The sequence below is a fragment of the Crocuta crocuta genome, unplaced genomic scaffold (genome assembly GCF_008692635.1).
Source record: "Crocuta crocuta isolate KB4526 unplaced genomic scaffold, BGI_CrCroc_1.0 scaffold931, whole genome shotgun sequence".
In the NCBI taxonomy this organism is placed as follows: Eukaryota; Metazoa; Chordata; class Mammalia; order Carnivora; family Hyaenidae; genus Crocuta; species Crocuta crocuta.
The window spans coordinates 110,042-132,700 of NW_027527834.1; the positions used below are offsets into that span (position 1 = coordinate 110,042).

Here is a 22,659-nt window from a genome sequence, read left to right on the forward strand (position 1 = left end):
AGGCGGCGCCGAGCCTGGGCCAGCCGCGAGAGCCGCTCCTTCAGGAACTTGCGCTTGTCGCTGGTGTCGCTGCGCTCCTTGAGGAGCCAGCCGTACGCCTCCTTGTCCTGCAGCAGCTGCAGCATGCCCTTCTGCAGGCTCTGGCCGTACGTTTGCAGGATGAAGTACTGGATGATCAGCGGGATGTGGCTGGAGATGCGGTTGGTGGCCTCCTGGCGGGAAGGACAGTGCGCAGAGTTGAGGGGCTGCCGTCAGCACGCGGGGCTGGGGGTGGGGGGCAGGGCTGGCGGGTGCAGGTNTCCCCGCAGGGACACTCGGGTACCTTCTGATCGGAGAGGGTTAAATGGCCTTTAAAAAGGCAAATGGACAGACGGAGTACACAAACTCCACTTTCAAATTATTTACAACTTTGCAGGAAAGATTTTACGGCCTTTTTTTTTTTTTAATCCATGCTAAATATTTCGCAGGAAAGAGGCGGGGCCATCGAAAGCCACAGAGCGGAGGGAGCCCTCTGGGGNNNAGGGAGCTCTCTGGGGTGTGTGCGAGGCCGGGGTTAGTTTCAAGCCTCTCTTCGCCCTCCCCGGGCCCTGCCTGCTCCTCAAGAGCTCCTTCCTGAGACAGGCTGGTCCCTCAGGAAGTGGAGTCAGCCCAGTACCTCAGCAATACCACTCTCCATAAAATCGGGATAACATTAGCACCTGGCCTCGTGAGATGGCTGAAAAGATCAAACAAGCTGAAAGATAAAACGTGTAAAAAAGATGCAAGTGTCTGGGGGCGCCTGGGTGCCTCTGTCGGTTGAGTATCCAACTTCCACTCAGGTCATGATCTCACGGTCTGTGAGTTTGAGCTCCGCATCGGGCTCTGTGCTGACAGCTCAGAACCTGGAGCTGCTTCAGATTCTGTGTCTCCCTCTCTCTCTGCCCCTCCCCTGCTCACACTCTATCCCCCTTTCTCTCAAAATAAACATTAAAAACTTTTTTAAAAAGAATAAACGTTAAAAAAATTAAAAATGAAAGGAAAATAGGGGCACCTGAGTGGCTCAGTCAGTTAAGCATCCAACTCTTGATTTCAGCTCAGGTCATGATCTCATGGTTTATGAGATTGAGCCCCGCATCGGACTCCGCAAGGACAGCACAGAGCCTGCTTGGAATTCCCTCTCTCTTTCTCTCTCTCTCTCAAAATAAATAAACATTTTTTACAAAAAGGAAAATGTCAGGTCATAAAGGCATTAACGCTCCCTGTGCAGACTGACAGATGCATAGAATCGCAGCAAGAATGCCCACAGCTCTTTTTGCATTACCGCTGGGACAGGCTGATTCTAAACTCACAGGGAAACCAAAGTAAGACAAGGTGGAAAATTCTGCACGACAAAGAAGGGGGCACAGGCAGAGGCATAACCGTGTCCACGGCAGTGTCAGAGAGTGGCCAAAAGGTGCAAATACCCCAGACGCACAAAGAGGAGCGTATGAACGAATGTGGTCTCTCTGTACCACGAAGCATCACGCTGCTTTTAGAGGGAAGGGCAGCCCAACACAGGTCTCGGCCAAGGTGAACCTAGAGGACATTATGCTAAGTGAAGTCAGCTTCCCTACATGAGCTCCCGGGAATCAGAAAGTCCACAGGCTCAGAAGATAGAAGGCAGGGGGCGCCAGGGCCGGGGACAGGGCTGGGGAGGCTGTGTTTCAGGGTGGCCGAGTGTGTTTGGGAGATGAAGGGCAGGGACGGCTGAGCCACCATGTGAATGTGCTTCACGCCACTGAGCTGTGCACTTAGGGATGGTTAAGGTGGTACCTTTAATGTGATACGTATTTTACCACAATGTAGAAAAGAAAAAACAGAAGAGCAGTGGGGAGCATGACGGGGCAGTTCTGGCTGCACTAGGCACTTAAACCTTGTGTAAAAATCTGCTACCGTAAAACAAGATGACGTAATCACGTTGATGCTGACATCTAAAAAATGAACCAAAAGAAATAGCACCCAGTTTCTCCCGGGCCCCGGTTTAGAGGCTTGCTCTCCCAAGGAGGGTCTCTGTCCGGTGGTGCGGGCACGTCCTCGGAGCCCCGTTAGAAATGCAAGATCGTGGCCCCACCTCACACCTGCAATCCACGTCTGCCCTGCCCCCGGATCCCAGGAGACCTGTGTGCGGGGCCGAGTTCTAGAAGCGCTGCCTTACAACAGGCGTTGGTGAGGATGCGGGTGGGAACGCAAGCTGGGACGGCTGCTCTGGAAAACAGTGTGGAGGGTCCGCAAAAAGCTAAAAACAGAACTACCGTTCGACCCAGCAACTGCGCTACTAGGTATTTATCGAAGGGACACAGGTGTGCTGTTTCAAAGGCGCACATGCACCCCGATGCTTATAGCAGCGCTATCGACAACAGCCTAAGTATGGAGAGCGCCCAAATGTGCGTCAACGGATGAATGGATAAAGAAGATGTGGTACAAACGTACAATGGAGTACTACTCAGCGATCAAAAAGAATGAAATCTTGCCATTTGCAGCTACGTGGATGGAACTAGACAGTATTATGTTAAGTGAAATTAGTCAGAGAAAGACAAATATATAATTCCACTCATATGAGAAATTTAAAATACAAAACAGATGAACATAAGGGAAGGGAAGCAAAAAGAATATGAAAACAGGGAGACAAACCCTAAGAGACTCTTAAATACAGAGAACAAACTGAGGGTTGCTGGAGGGAAGGTGGTCGGGGGTTGGGCTAAATGGGTGAGGGGCGCTAAGGAGGGCACTTGTTGGGATGAGCCCTGGGTGCTCTATGTAAGTGGTGAATCATGAAATTCTATTCCTGCCATCATTATTACACGACATGTTAACTTGGATTTAAATTTAAAAAAGAAAAAGAAAAAAAACACACTGCCTTAAAGCATCCAAACAGTGACCTGATGGAGGCATCTGATAAACCAGGAGCTGCCTATTGGCTTTATCTGTACAGATTTTGACCTGGAAGCTTCCCCAGCATGAATCAGACCGCTTGTCACGTGCTGGGAAACGTACAGTAGCCATGAAAGCATGTGCCTCTGGGGGCAGCTCGTCGCTGCATCCCAACCCTGAGGCGAGGGCTGCACCCACAGTGGTTCCCCTGAGTATTCACAAGAACCCGGTGAGGAGATACTGCTCTCCAGAGAACACAAAGCTGAGGCTCAGAGAGGTCAAATAACTTGGCCAGGGCCACACAGCCCGTCAAAAGCAGACATGAGTGGCTCTCTGAGTCATAGCCTCTGCTCAACTATCCGGGGCTCGATGCTTCCACAGAGGCTCACAGAGGCCAGGCACACGGAGCCGGCTGGTGGTCACCCCCAGACACCCGGAGACTTTAGAGAGAGAGTCACTGACAAGAAAAAGGAACGAAAGCCGCCTTTCTGAGGCACCTGCAGACTTACCTGGCGGTAAGCCAGCAGATGCTCAAAGATTTCAGACAAGGAGATGTTCAGCGGAGATGAACAGACAAGGGGATGTTCTTCGGGGGACCTGCTGTGCGTATTTTTGCTGTTCTTCTCGTCTCCCGCATCCTTCTGTCTGACCCTCTGCAGCGCACTCTGGTAGATCTGGTCCTGACAGTACACAATCTGCTCCATTTGGAAGTGAAGCCGGATCGACTTCTCCGCTTCCTTTTCGAGTTCAAACTTAATGTCTTCGATTTTGGACTATGGCAAAAGAGAAGTGTAACGAAGTTCGCTCAGGAATGGATCGCCGGGTCGAGGAAGGGGGGGTCCCTCCCTGAAGCCCGCAGCCAGCCGGCCCCTACTGGAATGAAGACCACATCTTCCTCACACACCCCACGCTGCCTTATCTAGGACGGGGCTCCCTCCTTGGCAGGGGGTGGGGGTGGAGCGGTCAGCCTGCCCAGACCCCCACCCCCCCTGCCCTGAGCCTGGGCTCCCACACAGGCTCTGCTTGGGGGCCCGATGTCTCAGGTTCTTCCTCTTTTGGGGACTTTCTCGTCTCATCAGGAGTATATATGCCCATTACCGAGATCGTGGGGGTAAAGACGAGGCCAATTGGATATCTGTTCAATTCCGCAGGGTTCACATTCTCATAATTTAGAGAAACTGGCTTCCAGAAGGTCGGGGAATAGATCTCTCACACAGAAAATGCCTGCACTCCCCAGAGCCCGATGGGAGCCAGCGAGTGGGATGCATCCCAAACATTTTCTTCCGCATTCATGAACACCTTCCACGCGAGACATTCTTAGAGGTATTTTGTGGGTGCAGAGCCCGAGGCCCAGGCAGCTGAAGGCCCCTCCGGTCTGTGAAAGGCCAAGCCAGTCTTCCCAGCGGTGCTGGGTGCCAGGGACCCAGTGTGTGTGTCTCCCCAAATTCAAAAGTTGAAAGCTTAATCCCCAAAGCAGTGGTGCTGGGGTGGGGGCCTGGAGGGTCCAGGCCATGAGAGGGATGGTGTCAGACCCCTTGTAAGAAGAGACACTAGAGTGCTTTCCCCCTCCCTCTGCCTCTCTCTCTCTGTCTTGTGAGGATCTGAAGAGAAGGCAGCGACCACACAAGCCAGGCATTGGGCCCTCGGCAGAAGCCAGGTCTGCCAGCATCTTGATCTGGGATTTCTAGCCTCTGGAAGGTGGGAAATAAGGGGCTGTCATGTAAGCCACCCGGCCGCGCTCTGTGTTATGGCGGCCTGAGCTGACCAAGCGCACGGAGCCCCTCACTGTGTCTCTCAGCTGCTGAAGTTGGGGGGGACTTACTTCCTCCTGACTCTTCACTCTTGGAAGACGCCACTTGTATATTGGCTTATCCTCAGTGAGTTTCAGGGCTCGGGCCATTTGCTTCAGATGAGGCAATTCAACACTAACCCTGGCTCTCTTTTGTGATTTTAAATGTTTTATTTCTAGAGTCTGTCACCCTCCCTCCCTCTGCTTACTGCTTCTCACTCGACGTCATCACTAAAGTTCACCAGTGAGCCTCATTATCTGCTTCTCTACATGCACAATCAAGCTGAGATGGTTTTCACACAAGAAATCTACTTTCTGGCATCAGGCTGACTTTTTTTTTTTAATCGCACGTGGTCAGTTTTACCTTTGTTGTTCTGTAGAGGTTGAAAAATTCAGTAAAATTTTCTTTCGAAATATCTGCAAAGGCAAGCTGGACCATATCTGAAGAAAGAAAAGCAAGATTCATTCAAAATCATAGATTGATGGGGCGCCTGGGGGCTCAGTCGGTTGAGCGTACGACTTCGGCTCAAGTCATGATCTCAGTGTTTGTGGGTTCGAGCCCCGCACTGGGCTCTGTGCTGACAGCTCAGAGCCTGGAGCCTGTTTCGGATTCTGTGTCTCCCTCTCTCTCTGACCCTCCCTCGCTCACCCTCTGTCTGTCTCTCTCTCTCTCCCTCAAAATAAATAAACATTTAAAAAAAAGATTCAAATAAATGGAGTATTTTGAAACTGAAAATACACAGCTGTGGAGCCGGCCGGAGGTGTGGACAATGAGAAAGGTGTATTTGGTGTGTGCTCCCGGCTCCTGACACCAAGTTCCTAAATCCCTTAGAACCTCCCGGGTGACGGCAGCATCTCTGGTTCTAAGGAGGGGACCCCTGGTGGGCGCTGGACAGCTTCAGGGTGAGGGCTGGTCCCCAGAACGATCAAGCCTGGATTAGAAGCCTGGAGCCTTCCACCCCACCTTCACCTCGCCACCTCTGCGTAGACTGAGTCAGGAACTAATGATGTCGTGTGCCGCGCCCCCCACCCCCAACTCCGTGAGACAGAAGCAGTAGCCGCAGGACCCACCCAATCCTCACCCTCCATACGTTCATTCACGTCCTTTATCATAACCTGGCAAAGGGAAGTGCCTCCTTTAAAATAAACCAGCAGAGGTAAGCAAAGTGCCCCTGAGCTCTGGGAGCTGTTCTCGCAAAGTATAGAATCTCGTCAGGAGGAGGTTGTGGGGAGTCCTGAGAGCCCGTCTGTCATTAGCACAGTCTGACATGAAGGGCCATCCCTAAGGGCTGAGCCTTTCCGATCAGTGCTAACCCAGTTAGTGGCAGAGCTGAGTCCAAATGCTGAACACCCAGCTGGTGTCCTGGAGAACAGAGGATTCATTGGGTCCTTGGATACTGGAAACACCCCAGGAGGAGTCTCTGGGGTTTAGCACTGGTTTTGGTTCAAGCCTTTCCCGGCCTTAGAAATAAAACGCCTAAAAGCAAAATCAAGAACTCACCAGTTACCGTGTGTAACATATCGACGGCTGGCTCTTCAAGCTCTTTGATTTGCTGTTTTATAATAATCTCAAACGTCTTGTAATTTACAAATCCTGGCAGCTCTCTGCCGCGATACCGATTTTCAAACTTCTCCATTTGTTTATAAATAGTTTTGTAACCTGGAAACGAACGGTTCGGAATTATTTTACAGAAATAACCTCGTGGGCTTGTCTTCTCCTTTTTCCAATTTATTTGGAGAGAGAGCGAAAACAGAAAGAGAGAGAGAGAGAGGGAGGAGACAGAATCCCAAGCAGACAGATTCCCCTGCATGCTTGCTCTAGGGCCCCCCGGAGTCGCCGGCCAGAGTTCAGTGATTTGGGGCGCAGCAAAGGTGGCCTCCACATCACACGGCCCCTGCCCCTCCCGGCCATCCTCACCTCCACCGCCTGCCTCCCCGGCCCCGACTCGACCCCCCTCGCCAGGCCCGCGGCAGAGCCTGGCGCTCACCTCTCTGGAACTTCTTTTCGATCACGGTACTCCATTTGTGGAACTCGTTCCTGATTTTGGTGAACAGCCGACTCTCGTCCTCCCCCACAGACTCTTCCCCTTGTATTAAAGAGCTGATGTCGTGATTAAATGCATTGATTTTCTGTCAAGGAGGAAAACACCAGTATAAGCGGAGGTGGGGGGGTGAGGCGGTCTGGGGGCCGCGCGTAGGCCGAGGCTGGGCAAGTCGCCCCTCACCACCTGACGGGGTAACAGACCCTCCCACCCCCTAGCTGCCCTCGGGGTCTCGGGCGAGCGGGCGTGATAAGCGATCCACGCAGCAAACGTGGCCATCTGTCCCTCCCCACCGCCCCCCCGGCCCCGCTTTGGTGTGAAGTGGGCACCGTGAGCCTGGGTTGGCTTCCGGGGAATAAGAGAAAAGAGCGCGAGGCACACAGTCCCTTTCCGGACACTGACGTGTGAATCTCCGACTCGATGCCACGGCCAGTACTCACATCTATGAGAAAAAGCATTTTTTCGTGTTCGTCTTCCGGTACATCTGAGCCGTACTTTTGTAATTCCTCTGTTATTTTCTCATGATTCTCCTTTATTTGATTCTCTAACAGGGGCAGAGATTTCTGAGGAAAACAGAAAACAACAGAAAATAATGCCTGCGTGGCACACCTGACCCCCTGGCTTCCTCGAGAGCGAAGATGGAGAGGGGGGCACGTTAGCGGGTACGGCCTCCACCCAGGCCTCCCCACTTCCCACTCCCGGGGGGCGGGGCACAGCCTCGGGGACGCTCCGAGGCGGCCACTCCGCATGGCTCCTGCATCCTGTCCAAGCAACGCCAGGGACAGTCCCTTCTGTGACCTGTGGGGACGTTAGAAAAGGCCACTTGTCTCGTGGGTTCTGAAGAAGCTGCCATTGGGACAGTTTAAGATGCAACAACTTTCATGCCGTTAACAGATTACAGGTTTTCAGGGACTTCCGTCTCCGTGGCGCAGTTGACGGCGTGTGCTAGCGCCCTCTTCCACCACACACGGAAAAATGCTGGCCGGCACCTCAAAAGCATCCCTTAGACTGCATCCACGGGCTGGAAGGTACTCAGGGGCACGGCCAGGTGACCTGAGCGCCCAGGGGCGGATGGGGAGAGCAGGAATGGAGCCCAATTTGGCCTCATGGGGCATTTATAGGAAAGAAAAATTGAGCTGATGTTTCAGAGCCTCACTTGGTGCTGGGGCAAAGGATAAATCCCGGTGGGCTTGCTGGAGGCAGGGAATCTAATGAGCGAGCATCTTCTTACTATACGGTGGGACTCGAAAGAGCTAGGCACAACCGTGCCCTCTATCCCCATTCCTGGGGACTGAACTCGGTGCTGAGTGGAGGGACATAAAATCTCTGCCGAAAACCTGTAACCACAAGCCAGACCCCAGACAGGTCTGCTGCTCAAATTCAGACTCCCTGAGGGGGGCCCCCAAACCTCAGGCTGAGAATCTAAGATGATTCAGGCCGGAGGCTGCCCCTCCCCGGAGGAGCTGATTTTGAGCCTGGGCTTTCATGAATCCCCACAGATCAAGTTCCGGAAAAGACAGGCCCAGAGTCAAAACCCTAACACAGGTCACGGTGGGTGACGGCTGGCACACCCAGACTCCAGGCACCAGACTCCTCAAGCGCAACATACAACAGAAATACGTGCAACGGGGGCGCCTGGGTGGCTTAGTCGGTTAAGCGTCCGACTTTTGCTTAGGTCATGATCTCGCGGTTCGTGGGTTCNTACATGCAACGGAATCTTTCTAAGGGATCGCAAATGTGAAAAAGCGAGGGATTCTGTCCAGACAAACTTGACAAGGAACCACAGAGAGATTTAAAATATGAAATCTCTGATGGTGAGCATTGCGGAGACATCACGGTAGCGGCCGGCAGCGAGAAAGGGAAAAGTTGGGGCGGGGCTCGTAAGATTTTAGGCCCAGTGGCTACAGTCATCCAGGCCCAGTGGCTACACGTCATCCAGGAGCATGAGCTGGAAACGGAGAATCCCAAGATGGGCTCCGGACCCGCCGCCCCCCAGCCTGCACCCTAATGAGATCCCCACAGATCGGTGCGCGCGTGCGGATGGTTAGCGAGCCCACGCGGGTTAGCTCTGGGCTTGTGGATGGAGTCAGAAAACGGACGGCTCTGTGCGTGCTTACACAGATGTGCGTGATGAGTTCGGTGGTCAGTTTGTCCGCCAGGCAGGGGACGGTGGCCCTTCCCTCCTCCAGAAGAACCCTGCAGACAGAAAAGAGAACGTGACATATGACCACCCTGGCATGGCCAGAAAATGCAAGTGCGCTTTCTGCTGCAGGGACAGTGAAGGCAAATCCAGTTACCCTCCCCACCCCCGGCGGAGGGAGCGCCCTGCCTCTGGTGCTCAACCGATGTGCGGAACTGCCCTGAGTGGAACAAGGGCAGAATTTTCATTATTTCAGATACTTCAGAATGGCATGGAGTTGTAGAGAATTGCCGAATCATGGTATTGTACGTCTCAAGCTAATACAACTGTATGTCACCTAGCCGGAATTAAAATAAAAAGCTTACTTTAAGGAATGGTATAGCTCATCTCTTCCAGCTGAGACATCAAATATGTCACATGACATCTGGGGCGCCTGGGGGGCTCAGTCGATTAAGCATCTGACTTCAGCTCAGGTAGTGATCTCCTGGTTTGTGGGTTCAAGCATCCTGTGGGGCTCTGTGCTGACAGCCCAGAGCCTGGAGCCTGTTCCAGATTCTGTGTCTCCCCCCTCTCTGCCCTTCCCTGCTCATGCTCTGTCTCTCTCTCTCAAAAATAAATATCAAAAAAACTTTTTTAAAAAATATGTCTCATGACATCTGACTATAGAATTGTCTTTATAAAAATACACGTGGTCACCTATGGATATGTTTTCATAACATACACACACTCTTCTTCACGTAGATAATATGCACATAAGTCTATGTAATGCAGGCAAAGGGCCCCACAAAAATACCCTGACATGTACCTACATAGGTGTATGGGTGACACTGAACTACGGTATTCACCCATCCCCAAGAGAAGAACTTAAACCAAGGGCTGCTTGCAGGAAGGAAGGCCTATCCTCGCTCTATCCAAATCTGTGTTCGCCGATTATTAAAGGATTCTTTATATTTTAAAGAACTTTTTAGAATAAAGCGCATGCCTGTTTGTGAAAGAACACTCACAGCTAAGCTTTGGTCTCCACATTTGTCAATTTTTTTTTAATTGTGATAAAATGTCAGTAACATAAAATTTAAATGTCCCCCAGTGCCACTGACTGATCGTCAAACTGATATGGCCCACGACTGGAAAGGCCACATTCATCATATAGCAAACATACGTATCTGGGTCCATTTCTGAGCTTTCCGATTTTTTCCCATCCTGAGGTATTTATGTTTTTATTCTGGTTGTGGCATAGCATTTAAATGATTGCAGCCAATTCCCTCCTTATCTGATCGTTTATTTTTTTGCTGTACTTGGTCAATGCCTCTTTCGTTCTTCCGGACAAATCCCATGGGCACTGGCGATGCACAGACACACCCCCACATCCACTCCCAACGTCTGCTTCTGTATGGTCGCCACTTTCCCCAGGAGAGGAGGAGATCCTAAGCTTAGGCTTGCCCTTGCGGAAACATGGCCCGGGTACCTGAAATGTGGGTGGTCCTCAAAGAAGACTCTCTCTCTCTCCAGAGCCTCGGCCAAGCTCAGCTGGTCTTGGATGTCCTGCTGGCCCCGGCACTTGACGACCGTGTAGCCCTTCTTCAGGTGACACACGAGGTTTTGTGCAACGTCAATCACCTTGCCTTCGGTGCCTCTGTCCACCAGGTCAGGCTTCGTCAGGATCCCTGCAAGCCGGAGCCTTTCGATCAGAGAATGCCCTCAGCTTCCCCTCAACCTTGCTTGGGGGGACAAGACAGCACCCCCCATCCCCAACCAAGGCCACGGTTTGAGGCGGAGTCCCCAGCCAGTGACAGAACTGTAGCTTCAGGCCCCACGAAGATGGCAAGCTGTGGGAGGCTTGATGCACCCAGGTCTTGGCCCTAATGCCTGAGAGACAGCAGCGCGTAACGGCCCTTTAATTTTCCTTCTACGCAGAGGAAGAGTTCATGCTCTATTGCACTGGTGCTCTGACCTCCCCGCAAGGCACGTCTCAGGGTCTCAGGCCCTGCCCCATAGATTCCGACTCAGGAGGTCTGGGCGCACCGAGGGACTTGCCCTTCTCAATGTCGGCCAGTCATTTCTGGTGCAGATGGGGCTTGGCTCGCACTTAGAGAAACACAGGTCCGGCCAAGACCAGCGGCATCATTTGCTGAGCCCACTGGCAAGCAAAGCTCTCCTACGGCTTCTAGATTCTTCCGTCCTCTTACCTATGGTCCTGTCTCCATCGGGGTCCACCTCCTGAGCCATGCTCAGCGCCTCTGTGGTGGCGATGTCCACGTTGCAAGGGACCACCACCAAGTTGATGGTCTCCTGCTTAACGATGTACTTCCTGATGAGTTGCTTGGTCTGTGAGAAGATGAGAGCAGGGGCGGGTCCTGACCTTGCCCTTGCTTTGGGAAAACCTCAGAGTCCCAGGGTACCTCCCCAAAAGAAATGAGCCCACAGCACTTCTCAAGCTGGAATTATGAGAAACCAAGTTCCCCGTGGCAGAAACGGAGCGCTGGGGTCTGGGGAAAACCACCAGATCTTAGCTCATTATCTCCTAAGAGTCCCCAGTGGAGACCCACAGGGAAAACAGGACGCCAAGAAGTGCATGACGGTGCCCTAGATCCTTAATTTCTTGGGTAACGTTCGCCAATATGGAAACGTCATTATATCCATTTCTGATGCTTTCTCTCCCCACGTAAAACCCCTTCCTGTACATTCCGCCTTAGATACGCCACAAAATGTATCTAGAACCAAAAATGGGCCACCATATAAAACCCAGACACGTGTGAAATGGATTTCCAGTTCTGCCTGCTTGCCTCATCTCCCCAGAACGTCTCCATCTGACTTGGCAGAGGCCACAGAGTCTGCCACGCTCTCCCAATCCCCCTCACCCCTCCTGACATCCACTCTCCCAACTCAGCCCAGGACTTGCTGCTGTCCAGGGCAAGGCCCTGCCCCCAGACCGAGGCTTTACCTGGCGTCCAATGTCGGCCGGCTGATTGCCCACAGCCACCCTGGTGATGCCAGGGAGGTCTATCAGGGTCAGATCCGGGACGTGAGGGGAGCTGACCTCCAGGTTGATCAGCTCATGACTGATCCCCAGTCCTTCCCCAGCAATGGCATTCTGGGCTAGGGAGGGAGGAAACGAGAAAAACTCAACAGAGCATACAGTGGAAGCATCTCCCGTCTACAGCAAATCCTCTGAAAGTACTTTCTTCTACCGTCCGTGCTTGGATAAGGCATATCGAGCAGGTTCACTTTTCTGGAGCTAGAAGGAAGCTCAAAGGGGCTAATTCAGGGATTTCCTTGACAGTGGCCAGAACTGTTTGAGACCAAGTGGAAACATCCTGTAAAGATTATGGCCACCTGCACCAGGCCAGAGCCTGGCCGACCTGAGCTCTTCCTGGCTTTGCACCTACATCTTCCCCCTGATGTCATTAGGAAATTAACAACAAAGGAAAATGAAAGCAAATAAGAACACGTGGGAACATCTGAAACAGGATTTGGGAAATTATGGAGTGGAATGTGCTAATTTTGAGCAAAACAAGCCCTGGTACTGACATCCCATTAAGGGACTTCATTTTGCTCCTTCCTCTGTAATGATGCAAATCTCAAGATCTGAATTTACTGCATCAAACTGTTAACTAATACCACGTTATTCCTGTCTACATCCAGAATGCCTTTTAGACTTGTTTTATACCAGCCAAGAGCTCAGAATGGAAATAATAACAATGGCCAACTGTGAGCTCCGCAATGTCGATTTACCAAACAATGTGGTCATGCGATTAAGTCTGGCCCGTGGGGTACATGTCACATTTGCAACTTCAGGACAATGTGATGAAAAGGCAGGGGAAGCCCTTGGCCAGTGCCCAGCTGGCTGGGACATGGGCTTTCTGACTAAATCATGCAGCCTTGGGCGCGGAGGCCACACACACGACAGAGTAACAATATAGGAACCCAGTTCCCAGCACAGGAGTTTCCAAACCAGCTCTTCGTGAGAGAGAACTAAAATGGGCACATTGCTTACACCACCCTGTTAGCTGCCCGCTCACACAAATGGCCTGGAATTCCCTTCCCTCACTCCACTCACACTCCTCTACAGGGCGACCTTCTCCCAACCAGAGTCTGTCCCTCGACATCGGGCTTGCCTGTGGCTGATAGCACATCACAGAATGGACCCAGTAGAAATGGAGAACTTGCGCCGGGGACTCCTCCTTCCTTCCTGTAAGGAACCCATCCACCACCGTGCAAAGAGCCCAGCCTGGCCTCCTGGAGGAGGACGGCCACCACGTGGGGAGAAGCCCTGATCATTGCAGCCCAGAGCCTGGGCATGTGACCGAGGCCATCCTCGACTGCTGGCCCGAACCGAGCCAGCCGGAGGGAATCACGAGGGTCAACAGTTCCAAGCCACTAGGCTTTGAGATTGCGCTGTTACACAGGAAGGGCGATGGGTTCACACGGCGGTTGTTGAGTGTTCTGCCCCAGGAGCCCATCGAAGCCCAACAATCACACTGTAACGTTCTGACCGTAAAACATCCTTCAACTTCTGTAAACCAGTCTGCAAATGCAACTTAGTGCTTCTCCTTTCTTTAAAAGCCAAGCTCATTCTTTGCCACTTTTGCATCTTCCCCAAACGACTGACGCTAGGTTGTGACACGCAAGGAAGAAGTGAAGGTCGATGCGGAAACGGTTATTTATCCGTCTCGCTCACTCTCAGCAGCAGCAGACCCTGCTGCGACTTGCCCTCGTGTCCTTCAAGTCTTATTTCTCCTTCTGGATGACGCTTCCTGTGGACAGAGTGCTCTCCGTCTCTGTGGTCTGCATTCCCTGAGACTCCTCATAAGTCAGCCTGAGCTGGGATGATGCAAACACATGCATCTCGTTCTTAAAGGAAAAGGCCCATGAGATGCTTCCGGGGACGGTTCGGAGATGGCCCAGGATGCCTTTTTACGAGGTTAATGGGGAAAGGGGTTCCCTGGCCCCACGCCCCATTCTTATTCCATCAGATCTGTGGAGTGGGAAAGCTTTGAATAAGGGACAGATACTCCTCGTTTGAATTTTAAAATTCACATTACTCTCAGATTCTTATTTACATACTAAACAATTACTTGCTGAGGTCAGATTCTGTCCAAAGCGCTGGTCTTCATGAGGGTCAAAGAAGAGAAAATACACTGGAGCTGGGGCCTGATGCAGATGAGGGCAGGAGGGAGGGTCCCCAGGCGAGCAGGACAGGCCCAGAAAGGGAAGAGTGGGCACAGTGACAGATAGACCCCCTTCCCCCTTCACACAGGTGGCCAGATGTCCAAATAGGCGATGACGAACAAATGTGGGGCACTTACCTTTATTGATTTCCTCCTCCACCTCGGCAGGGTCTGAAATCTCCACCTCACGGTCCTGGTAGCTGACTTTGCCTCTCCATTCATCCTCATTCACGAGCTTCTTCAGCTTCAGCACCAGAGGACATCTTGTAACAATACCTGGGGACCACATCCACATCAGTCCTGTGTGCTGCTCTTAAAGGGTCCTAGACGGCGGCCTTAGGTCAGTGCTGTGCAAACTTGTCTATAATCATCTGGGCAGACCGCTAAAACATTCTGGTCCCCATCTCCAATACTCAGATACACATGTCTGGGGTGGCCTTAGAAATATATATTTTGAGGGGCACGTAGGGGGCTCAGTTGGTTGAGCATCTGACTCTTGACTTCAGCTCAGGTCATGGTCTCACGGTTGGTGGCATCGAGCCCCGTATCAGGCTCCCCGATGACAGCGTGGAGTCTGCTTGGGATCCTCTCTCTCCCTCTCTCCCTCTGCCCTCCCCTGCTCATGCTGTCTCTCTCTCTCTCTTTCTCTCTCTCAAAATAAATAAATAAACTCTAAAAAAGGAATATGCATTTTGGTATGCCTTACAGGTCATTTTTTGCTCACTAATGCTCAAAAGCCACCACATTAGGCTTCTGGCTTCACCTCAATGTTTTGCCATCAGCTCGGGCTGCACACTAGAGTAGGAAACTGCCAAACACAGGCGAATGCTCTCCCCTAACCCCCCAGGAGACATCCATACCATCAGGAACACATCCTGCTCTCACCAGGCCCGCTTACCACAGTCCCCCGGCCGTAAACTTCCAGGTCCCACCCTCTTCTACGTCTGACCTGTATTTCAAGGCCATCTCAGGTCTGCCCTCCTCTCTTGGAGCTTCACCGATCCCTTGGCCTTGGTGCTCAAACAGCACCACCAATCAGAGCACCAATCTTTGCCACCCATGTGGAAGGTCACCTCTTGAGAAGGGGCTCAGGAAAGACACCCTCGTGCACATGGTTCTGGGCTGGGGGCACAAGTAGATGTACTCAGTCTTGCCATAATGGGCACGTTATACACAATCTACGCAAAAATGTGCAACAAGAGGGTACTGTGGGCTGAGTCATGTCACTCCCCCCCATTCATATGTTAGAGCCCCAGCTCCCAGTGTGACCACTGGGGCCATTCCTTAAAGGGGTAATCAAGGTTAAATGAGGTCAGAAGAGTGGGGCCCCAAGTGACTGGCATCCATGCGAAAAAAGGAAGAGACACCAGGCATGTGTGCACACAGAGAAAAGGCCACCCGAGGACACAACGAGATGGTCATCTGCACACGGCGAGAGGCCGCGGGAGAGACCAACCATCCCAGCACCTGATCTTGGACTTCCAGCCCCCAGAGCTGTGAGAAATAAATTTCTGTGGGTTTAGCCACCCAGCGGGTGGCATTTTGTTATGGCTGCCTGAACTCACTAAAACAGAGAGCGAGTTCTTACCGCTGCCCCTGGGAAGGGCGACCCCTGACAGAGCCTCCAGCACGGAGCTCTTGCCCGAGCTCTGGTCCCCGATCACCGCGATGGCGGGCAGGGCCAGGTCCTGCTCCACGCCCAGGGCCCGCAGGGAGTCGATGAGGTCGATGCAGGGGCGCACTTTCTCCTCATACTGGCTACCCAGGCTCTTCTCAGGCCCCTGAAGAAAGCAGCATCAAAGAATCCTGTCATGGCCTGCAGGCCATGTTCCATCAGAGACAGACAACTTCAATCAGCCTATCACAATAGGTTAGAGGGGATCCCAAAAGAGAGTGGGAAAGGAACACGAAGAAATATTTAAAGAAATGAGAGATAAAAATGTCCCAGACTTGAAAACGATGAACTCAAAGACCCAAGAAGCTCAATGGACCCCAAACATAAGATACATAAACTACATGAAGGCATGTTATAGTCACATTGCTCAAAATCCGCAACGGAGGGAAAATGTTTCAAGCAGCCAGAGAACATGTTACACATTGAGAGGCAAAGATGAAATCACCGCAGATTTCTCCACAGAAACAATAAAAATAAAGAGTGGAGTAGCCTTTTTAAAATACTGGGGGAGGTAGGAATCCATTAACCTAGAATTCTATACCCAGCCAAAATATCTTTTTGAAAAATGAAGGCAAATGAAGATTTTTTTCAAACATAAAAAGTGAATGAATTCATCACCAGCATTGGCACTGTAAGAAATGTTAAAGAAGCCCTCTGCCAGAAGGAAAATGATACTGAATGAAAATCTGAATCCACACAAAGGGATCTACACCTGAAATGGTAACTACTACATTAAAAAAAATAACAACATATCCTTAAAAGACATATGACTGAACAAAAATAATAACAATACATTGTGGGGCTTATGATATAAGTCAAGTTAAGATTCATGACAAAATCAGCATGAAGGCTAGGAGGAGATAACTGAAAGCATACAATTGTAAGGTTCTTAAACATTAAGTTATTTACTATCACTTAAGGTTACATTTGTTAAGTTAAATATGCAAAATATAAACCCTAAAATAGATATACTTAGTAAATCAACAAAGGAAATAAAATGAAATCATAAAAAATATAGTTGATTAATTCAAAAGAAGTAGAAACAGAGGAAAGGGGAAATGAAGAACAGACAGAGAAAATAGAAAATAAATAGCAAAATGATCTTCTCCAACTTAATTAACAATCACAATAAATATAAATGGTCTAAACATTTTTTTAGAATAGTCAAACTGACTTTGAAAAAGAACAAAGTTGGAGGGCTAACATTACTGGTTTCAGTGTTTATTAAAAAGCTGCAGTGAGCAAAACAATGTGATATTTGGATAAAATTGAGAAAGAGATCAAAGGAACAGAATATATGTTCCAGAAATAAACTGACATTATGTATGGACAACTGATTTTGACAAAACTGCATGGGAAGTGCAGTGGAAGAATAAGCTTTTTGACAAATGGTGCTGGGATATACCCCCCCAAAACAACCTTGTATCTATATTTCATATTATCTACATTAAAAAATAACTCACAATGGATCATAGCCCTAAATGCAAAACCTAAAACTACATAACGTCTAGAAGAAAACAGGAGAAAAGTCTTTACGACTGTGAGTTAAGCAATGTTTTCTTAGATAGGACCCCCAAAGCACAGTTCATAAAATCACTTCATCAAAATTGAAAACATCCGGTCTCTAAAAAAGACAAAGAGAATGAAAACAAGCCACAATCTGGGAGAAAATAGTCACAAAACATATGTTTGACAAAGGAGTTGTACCCTGCATACATAAAGAACTGCCAAAGACTTTATTGACAATAAGAAAACAAACCACCTGATTAAGAAGAGAAGATGAGAATATGCTTTCTGATATACATAAGTGTTACTAGATAGTTCCTTTATCTCATGGTGAGAAGCTATTTATATTTGTGCCAGGTCAGCTTCTGTTGTTGGGGGCTGTCCTATGCAGGAGATTTAGCAGAATCCCCGACCTCCATTTGTCATTCACCCTGAGTTGTGACAATCAAAATGTCTCCAGACTTTGCCACATGTTCACCAGGGGTGAACAGACGTCTTATAAACAAGATCATAGACCTGAAGTGTCCCCATGGGGATAAAAATCAGATCAGACTGATTTCAGAGGCCAACCTGGGTTTCCATCAAAAACATTCTTGATTCTGGGGGAACAAAGGCACCAGATGGCTTCCCCGTGCAGGAATGGAACTGTGTGGTGGGCACAGGATAGCGCAGTGGTTGTTGAGCTCAGAGCGGGACGGGTTCCTACAGGGGCCAATCGCCCGGCTTCGCAGGCTGAAACGGCACCCCAACCATCCAGTATCAGCTGTGGCGAAGCATCTACACTATACTTGGTGGCCAGCTGGGCCCCAGCTGAATGAGGAGGGGATCACACAGCAACCTCGGCCTGAGAGATCAGGAAGCAGGCATCTCGGGTCAAGAGCACTGCCGTCTACATGGACGGCCCTCAAATGCAGATATTTTCAGGCGGCCACTTACGGTTTTCCGATTTTTCTCTGCCTTATCAGCAAGTCCATTTAGTAGCAGATGATCGAATACAGGATCTGATTCGGTGATCTTCTCTTTAGTATTAACCATCTTCGACTTTTATCAGTTCAGCTGAAAACCAAGCACAAGATTAACAAGATTGATTCAGAAGCAAGGTTCGAGGTTAGAGGTTTGTTCAGTCACAGAACCACACCCACCGCTAGATACCCGGAGACACAGTGTGGGCTCCTTAACTCTTTAGGGACTGGAAACGGAGCAACGAGGAGCCGAATGATGGATGGAGGCAAATGTTGCCTCACAGCTCAGCCACCTTCAGGAATGGGCTCCCAGACCGGAAAAGAGTCTTTAAAACTCGGCATTTCCTGTTACAATTTTAGGTTGAATGGCAAACATTTTTTGACCATCAATTGAAAGAGTGGCAAAGAATGAAATTTCTGTGAATTTTTAAAATTCACATATGAAAGTAAACTTATTACAGAGCCACTCCCACTGCTGCTGCAGGAATCTAAATATAATGGAACCTTGAGACCGAAGCTTATAATTGAAAAAAAAAATCCCTGAACTCTAAATTCTTTCACTCTGTTCTTTTTGCTCCTGACTTCATATTTTTATTCCATTTTCCTGCATATGAGTGTATCTTAATGTCCTTCACTTTATTCTGTTTTATCCAGTTTGATGGATTTGATGGACTGACATCCATCACTGTGTAAGTTTGAGGCACACAGCATGACGGTCTGAGGTACATATTTTGTGAAATGATCACCATGATAGGTTCGGCTAACATTCGTCTTCTCATAAAGATACGATATCATTTTATTTTGAAAGACGCTAATCGTCCACGTCACCAAACTTGTCTGTATCCCCCCCAAATCCATACATATATGTTTGAAATTCATTTTTAAAAATTTCTGGGACCCTTGCCTCTAAATATTAAATGTTACACATCTAATAACCCTGAGTAAAAGTAAGCGGGAATTTTTCTATAACTTGAAACAAGTGTTATGAGAAATGTAAAGCAGCTACTTACTTCCAATACACCTTCCTTTTCCCCTGACGACGTGAGGTTGACTAGTCGGACAGAAACACAAGGCTCTTTTCCCACGCCTCCTTGAAATGACGCAAAACCTACAAATTAGACCAAAACCTGGATGAATATATGTGACTACTCATCAAGGTAAGGTCCCGTTATTGAGAAAGATGCACAGGGGGCTTCATGTTGAATCAAGTTCACGGTTCTTGAATCTTGAATATTTTAACACTTTGGATAAATCTTGGATATTTTACTACTAAGAGAGACGGATAAGGCACAAATCCTTACTGTCACTTTACTGCCTGAATCAATTTTTTTTTTTCTTTTACAAGACCTTCTCCTAAGAGCTATGCAATCTTCCTTTAATATTGGGGCAGTTGAAAGGGACAGGTTAAAAAAAACAAAAAGGAGGGGGCGCCTGGGTGGCTCAGTCAGTTAAGCATCCGCCTTCAGTTCAGCTCATGATCTCACAGTCTGTGGGTTCGTGCCCCACATCAGGCTCTGTGCTGACAGCACAGAGCCTGGAGCCTGCTTCGGATTTTATGTCTCTCCCTCTCTCTGCCCCTCCCCCACTTGTGCTCTGTTTCTCAAAAATAAATCAACGTTTAAAAAAACTGAAAATTGAAACAAAACAGAACGGAGAAATGTATTCCTTTTATGAGAAAGTGGGAGAAAAGTAAGATGGAAAGGCAATCAATTAGGCAGAGTATGAAAATCTGGAAAATGTATTTCCTAACCTCCCCTGGACCACCCATGCCTTTGGAAATGCTTCGTGCGCTCAGGGAGTCCCAGCCTGGGGCCCCACTTTGAAGATGACCTTAGTGCGCCCAATCAGGTGGCATCACTGGTCCCCAGGACCAGCACCCCCATGACCACGGGTCATGTTTGCTTCATATAATGACATTCCTTGAACACAAAATCTTATCTGTACACCTTAAATATTTGTACCTTTCACAGATGATCTTTGAAGATCGGTTGGGATTCCAGGGGCAGGGTGATCTCAGTAATTAAAGCTCGCTTCTCACTTATCTGTTACACTGGGCACCGCGCTGTCAAACGGAACTGAATACTGTCACCAATTGTGGCTGCCGCGGAGTCACGCTCTCAGCCCCAGCCTGCTTGTGAAAGTCTAACCCAATACTGTGTGTTTACAGACAAGACTGCGGGCTGATCCCAGGTAGGCACGTCACCAGGAACCCCTCTCCACTCTCATCTTCCTCCCCCTACCCCCGCCCACGGTCAGGATGGGATCTTCTCTCACTTCAAGGTTGGGGCAAGGGATGGAGAAACTGCCCAGGTCATATCTGTGAACACTCAGGTTCCCACTGTCCATGGACGCGGCTGTCTGGATGCCCCCTGACCTTCGGGTTTCAGAGGGTAGAAGTTTGCCTGTGGCTTCCAGACCCAGACACTACCCGTGAGCAGCGCCCCTGCAGAGTCTCCGCAGCAGAGGGTGGGAGTGTCATCCAAGGGCCGTCCAGTGGGTCGCTATCCTTGTGAAAAAGCCTCCTCAACCCAGGCTTCATAGAGGTCTCCTGACCTCTAATAAGAATCCCCTACCTAGTACTTCCTGCTGAACGCCTGGTTCAGGGGTCTGCCACTTGCCCAACAACTTTCAGTCCAGCTTTTAAAATAATCCTCGTAGGGGCACCCGGGGGGCTCAGTCGGTTGAGCTTCCGACTTCAGCTCAGGTCATGATCTTGCAGTTCTTGAGTTCGAGCCCCGCATCAGGCTCTGTGCTGACAGCTCAGAGCCTGGAGCTGCTTTGGATTCTGTCTCCCTCTCTCTCTTCACCACCCCCGCTCACACCCTGTCTCTCTCAAAAATAAAACATTTAAAAACTAAATAAAATAATAATCCTCATAGAACTTACATTTGCTTTTTCTCCCGAGAGTGTTTTGCCTTCCAAAACCCCACTGACATGTAAATGTTTTATGATGGAAGGGGAGAACATTTTGCCCTTTAGACCTCATGCTCTTCGCCAAACCACCCCAAGCCCAGTGCCGGGAGGTGGGGAGAGGGAAGTCAAGAAGGAAATAGGGGGAGCTGGTCCACATGACGGGGGTTCCTGGCCAGCAGCTCTGTTCCGAAGCGGAAAAATGACACAGTTAGACATTCGAGGAGCCGTTGGGGACTGACTGATGGGGGTGAGCATCGCTTGACCCTGCTTCTGACAAAAACCTGATTTAAGTTTGACCAAATATTCTAAGAACCCCCCACCCCCACCCCCTGCCCAGCTCACTAGAGGTGGAGAGTGCATGTCTCAGTCTGGCTCCCTCTGTCAGCCCCCAGGATGGTCTTACCTCCCTCCATCCCTCGAAATTTGCATGTCCCCTGCTCAGTCCCACCCCGCTGCACTAGCAGTGGGGAAGTGAGCCCCTGGGCAGCCATCCATGCCCTGGCCTGGGGGTACATTGGGCGGGGCACTTCCCCAGATGCCGAGTCCCTCCCTCCCAGCTGCACCTCCTTCCAACCCGGCAGCTCGGCTACTCAGAACACCCCCTGGCGGGGACCCTCCACCCTGACCCCCCCGAATTCTGCAGGACGGTGCAGACCCTCCTGGTGTGCCCACTCCCACTGGGGACCTGCCTGGCTTTCACTCCCCAGCAATGTGAACATCAATACAATTATTAAAGGAGTGGGGAGGCCAGAAGGGGGCGCCTGTACCATTTCTCCTTCATCATAGGAAGAATTGTCCATGACAGACCCCAGCCAGAGACCACCGTGGATGACAGCCCCCAACAGGGAGGGCTGCGCACTCCTTTCCGGGAAACTGCCACCCTTGCCACTCGGCTGACGGGAAACTGCCATCACCCTGAACTCCTGCATTTACCCAATGGACTCAGGTTCAAAACAACCCCTCCCAACCCCCTTCCAGAAAATACTGTTCCTGCCCTTTGTTTGTTGGATTTACCTACGGTCCTGCCATAGCTTGTACGACCCCCGGATTGCAGATCTCTGCCACTCCCGAAGAAACCCACTTCTGCTGATAAAATGACTCACTGTTTTATTTTTAAGGTCGACAGCAGGAAATCTAAAATGGTACAAGCCATGGTCCACCTTCGGGGTGGGCTTGGAGGGTGCGCAGCACTGAATGTGAAACTTTCTCGGTGCACCCCCCTTGACTGGCCCCCTGGGAGACCCCCGGGGCCCCCTCCCGTCCACCTGCCCACCTCCTCCACAGAAAAGTCCGCAGGGTGCGGGGTGGGGGGATGTTTCTGATGAGTCACCCAGGAGCCTTAGCAGCTTGTTGGTCAGAAGTGGAATCAAGTGCGCTCTGAGCCCGGCCGATGTCTCCATCATCACCGTCTTCGCCGTCACCACCATCATCACCACCATCATCACCATCATCACCGTCACCACCATCATCACCACCACCATCACCATGACCAGCTTCTGCAATCCCCCGTGCCTCCAGAGAGCTTGCGACCCAGCTTGCGACACTCACCTGTCCCCAGGGCCAGTCCCCGCGCAG

The 22,659-nt window shown here is 50.3% G+C and overlaps 1 protein-coding gene across 1 annotated transcript in view; it reads right to left on the minus strand.

Moving 5' to 3' along the window:
• MX1 (MX dynamin like GTPase 1) overlaps nucleotides 1–22,631 on the minus strand; it is a 27,969-nt gene extending 5,338 nt beyond the window's left edge. The window contains exons 1-15 of the mRNA XM_077778616.1: nucleotides 22,358–22,631; nucleotides 19,182–19,279; nucleotides 18,146–18,265; nucleotides 15,617–15,809; nucleotides 14,167–14,304; nucleotides 11,802–11,956; nucleotides 11,047–11,185; nucleotides 10,326–10,524; nucleotides 8,838–8,916; nucleotides 7,161–7,283; nucleotides 6,667–6,808; nucleotides 6,180–6,338; nucleotides 5,043–5,119; nucleotides 3,399–3,662; nucleotides 5–212 (exon numbers count right to left, since the gene is read on the minus strand). Of these exons, the coding sequence (XP_077634742.1) occupies nucleotides 5–212; nucleotides 3,399–3,662; nucleotides 5,043–5,119; nucleotides 6,180–6,338; nucleotides 6,667–6,808; nucleotides 7,161–7,283; nucleotides 8,838–8,916; nucleotides 10,326–10,524; nucleotides 11,047–11,185; nucleotides 11,802–11,956; nucleotides 14,167–14,304; nucleotides 15,617–15,809; nucleotides 18,146–18,244 (1,975 nt within the window). The 5' untranslated portion in view covers nucleotides 18,245–18,265; nucleotides 19,182–19,279; nucleotides 22,358–22,631. The remainder of the gene's footprint in view (nucleotides 1–4; nucleotides 213–3,398; nucleotides 3,663–5,042; nucleotides 5,120–6,179; nucleotides 6,339–6,666; nucleotides 6,809–7,160; nucleotides 7,284–8,837; nucleotides 8,917–10,325; nucleotides 10,525–11,046; nucleotides 11,186–11,801; nucleotides 11,957–14,166; nucleotides 14,305–15,616; nucleotides 15,810–18,145; nucleotides 18,266–19,181; nucleotides 19,280–22,357) is intronic.
• Nucleotides 22,632–22,659: the final 28 nt, after the last annotated feature.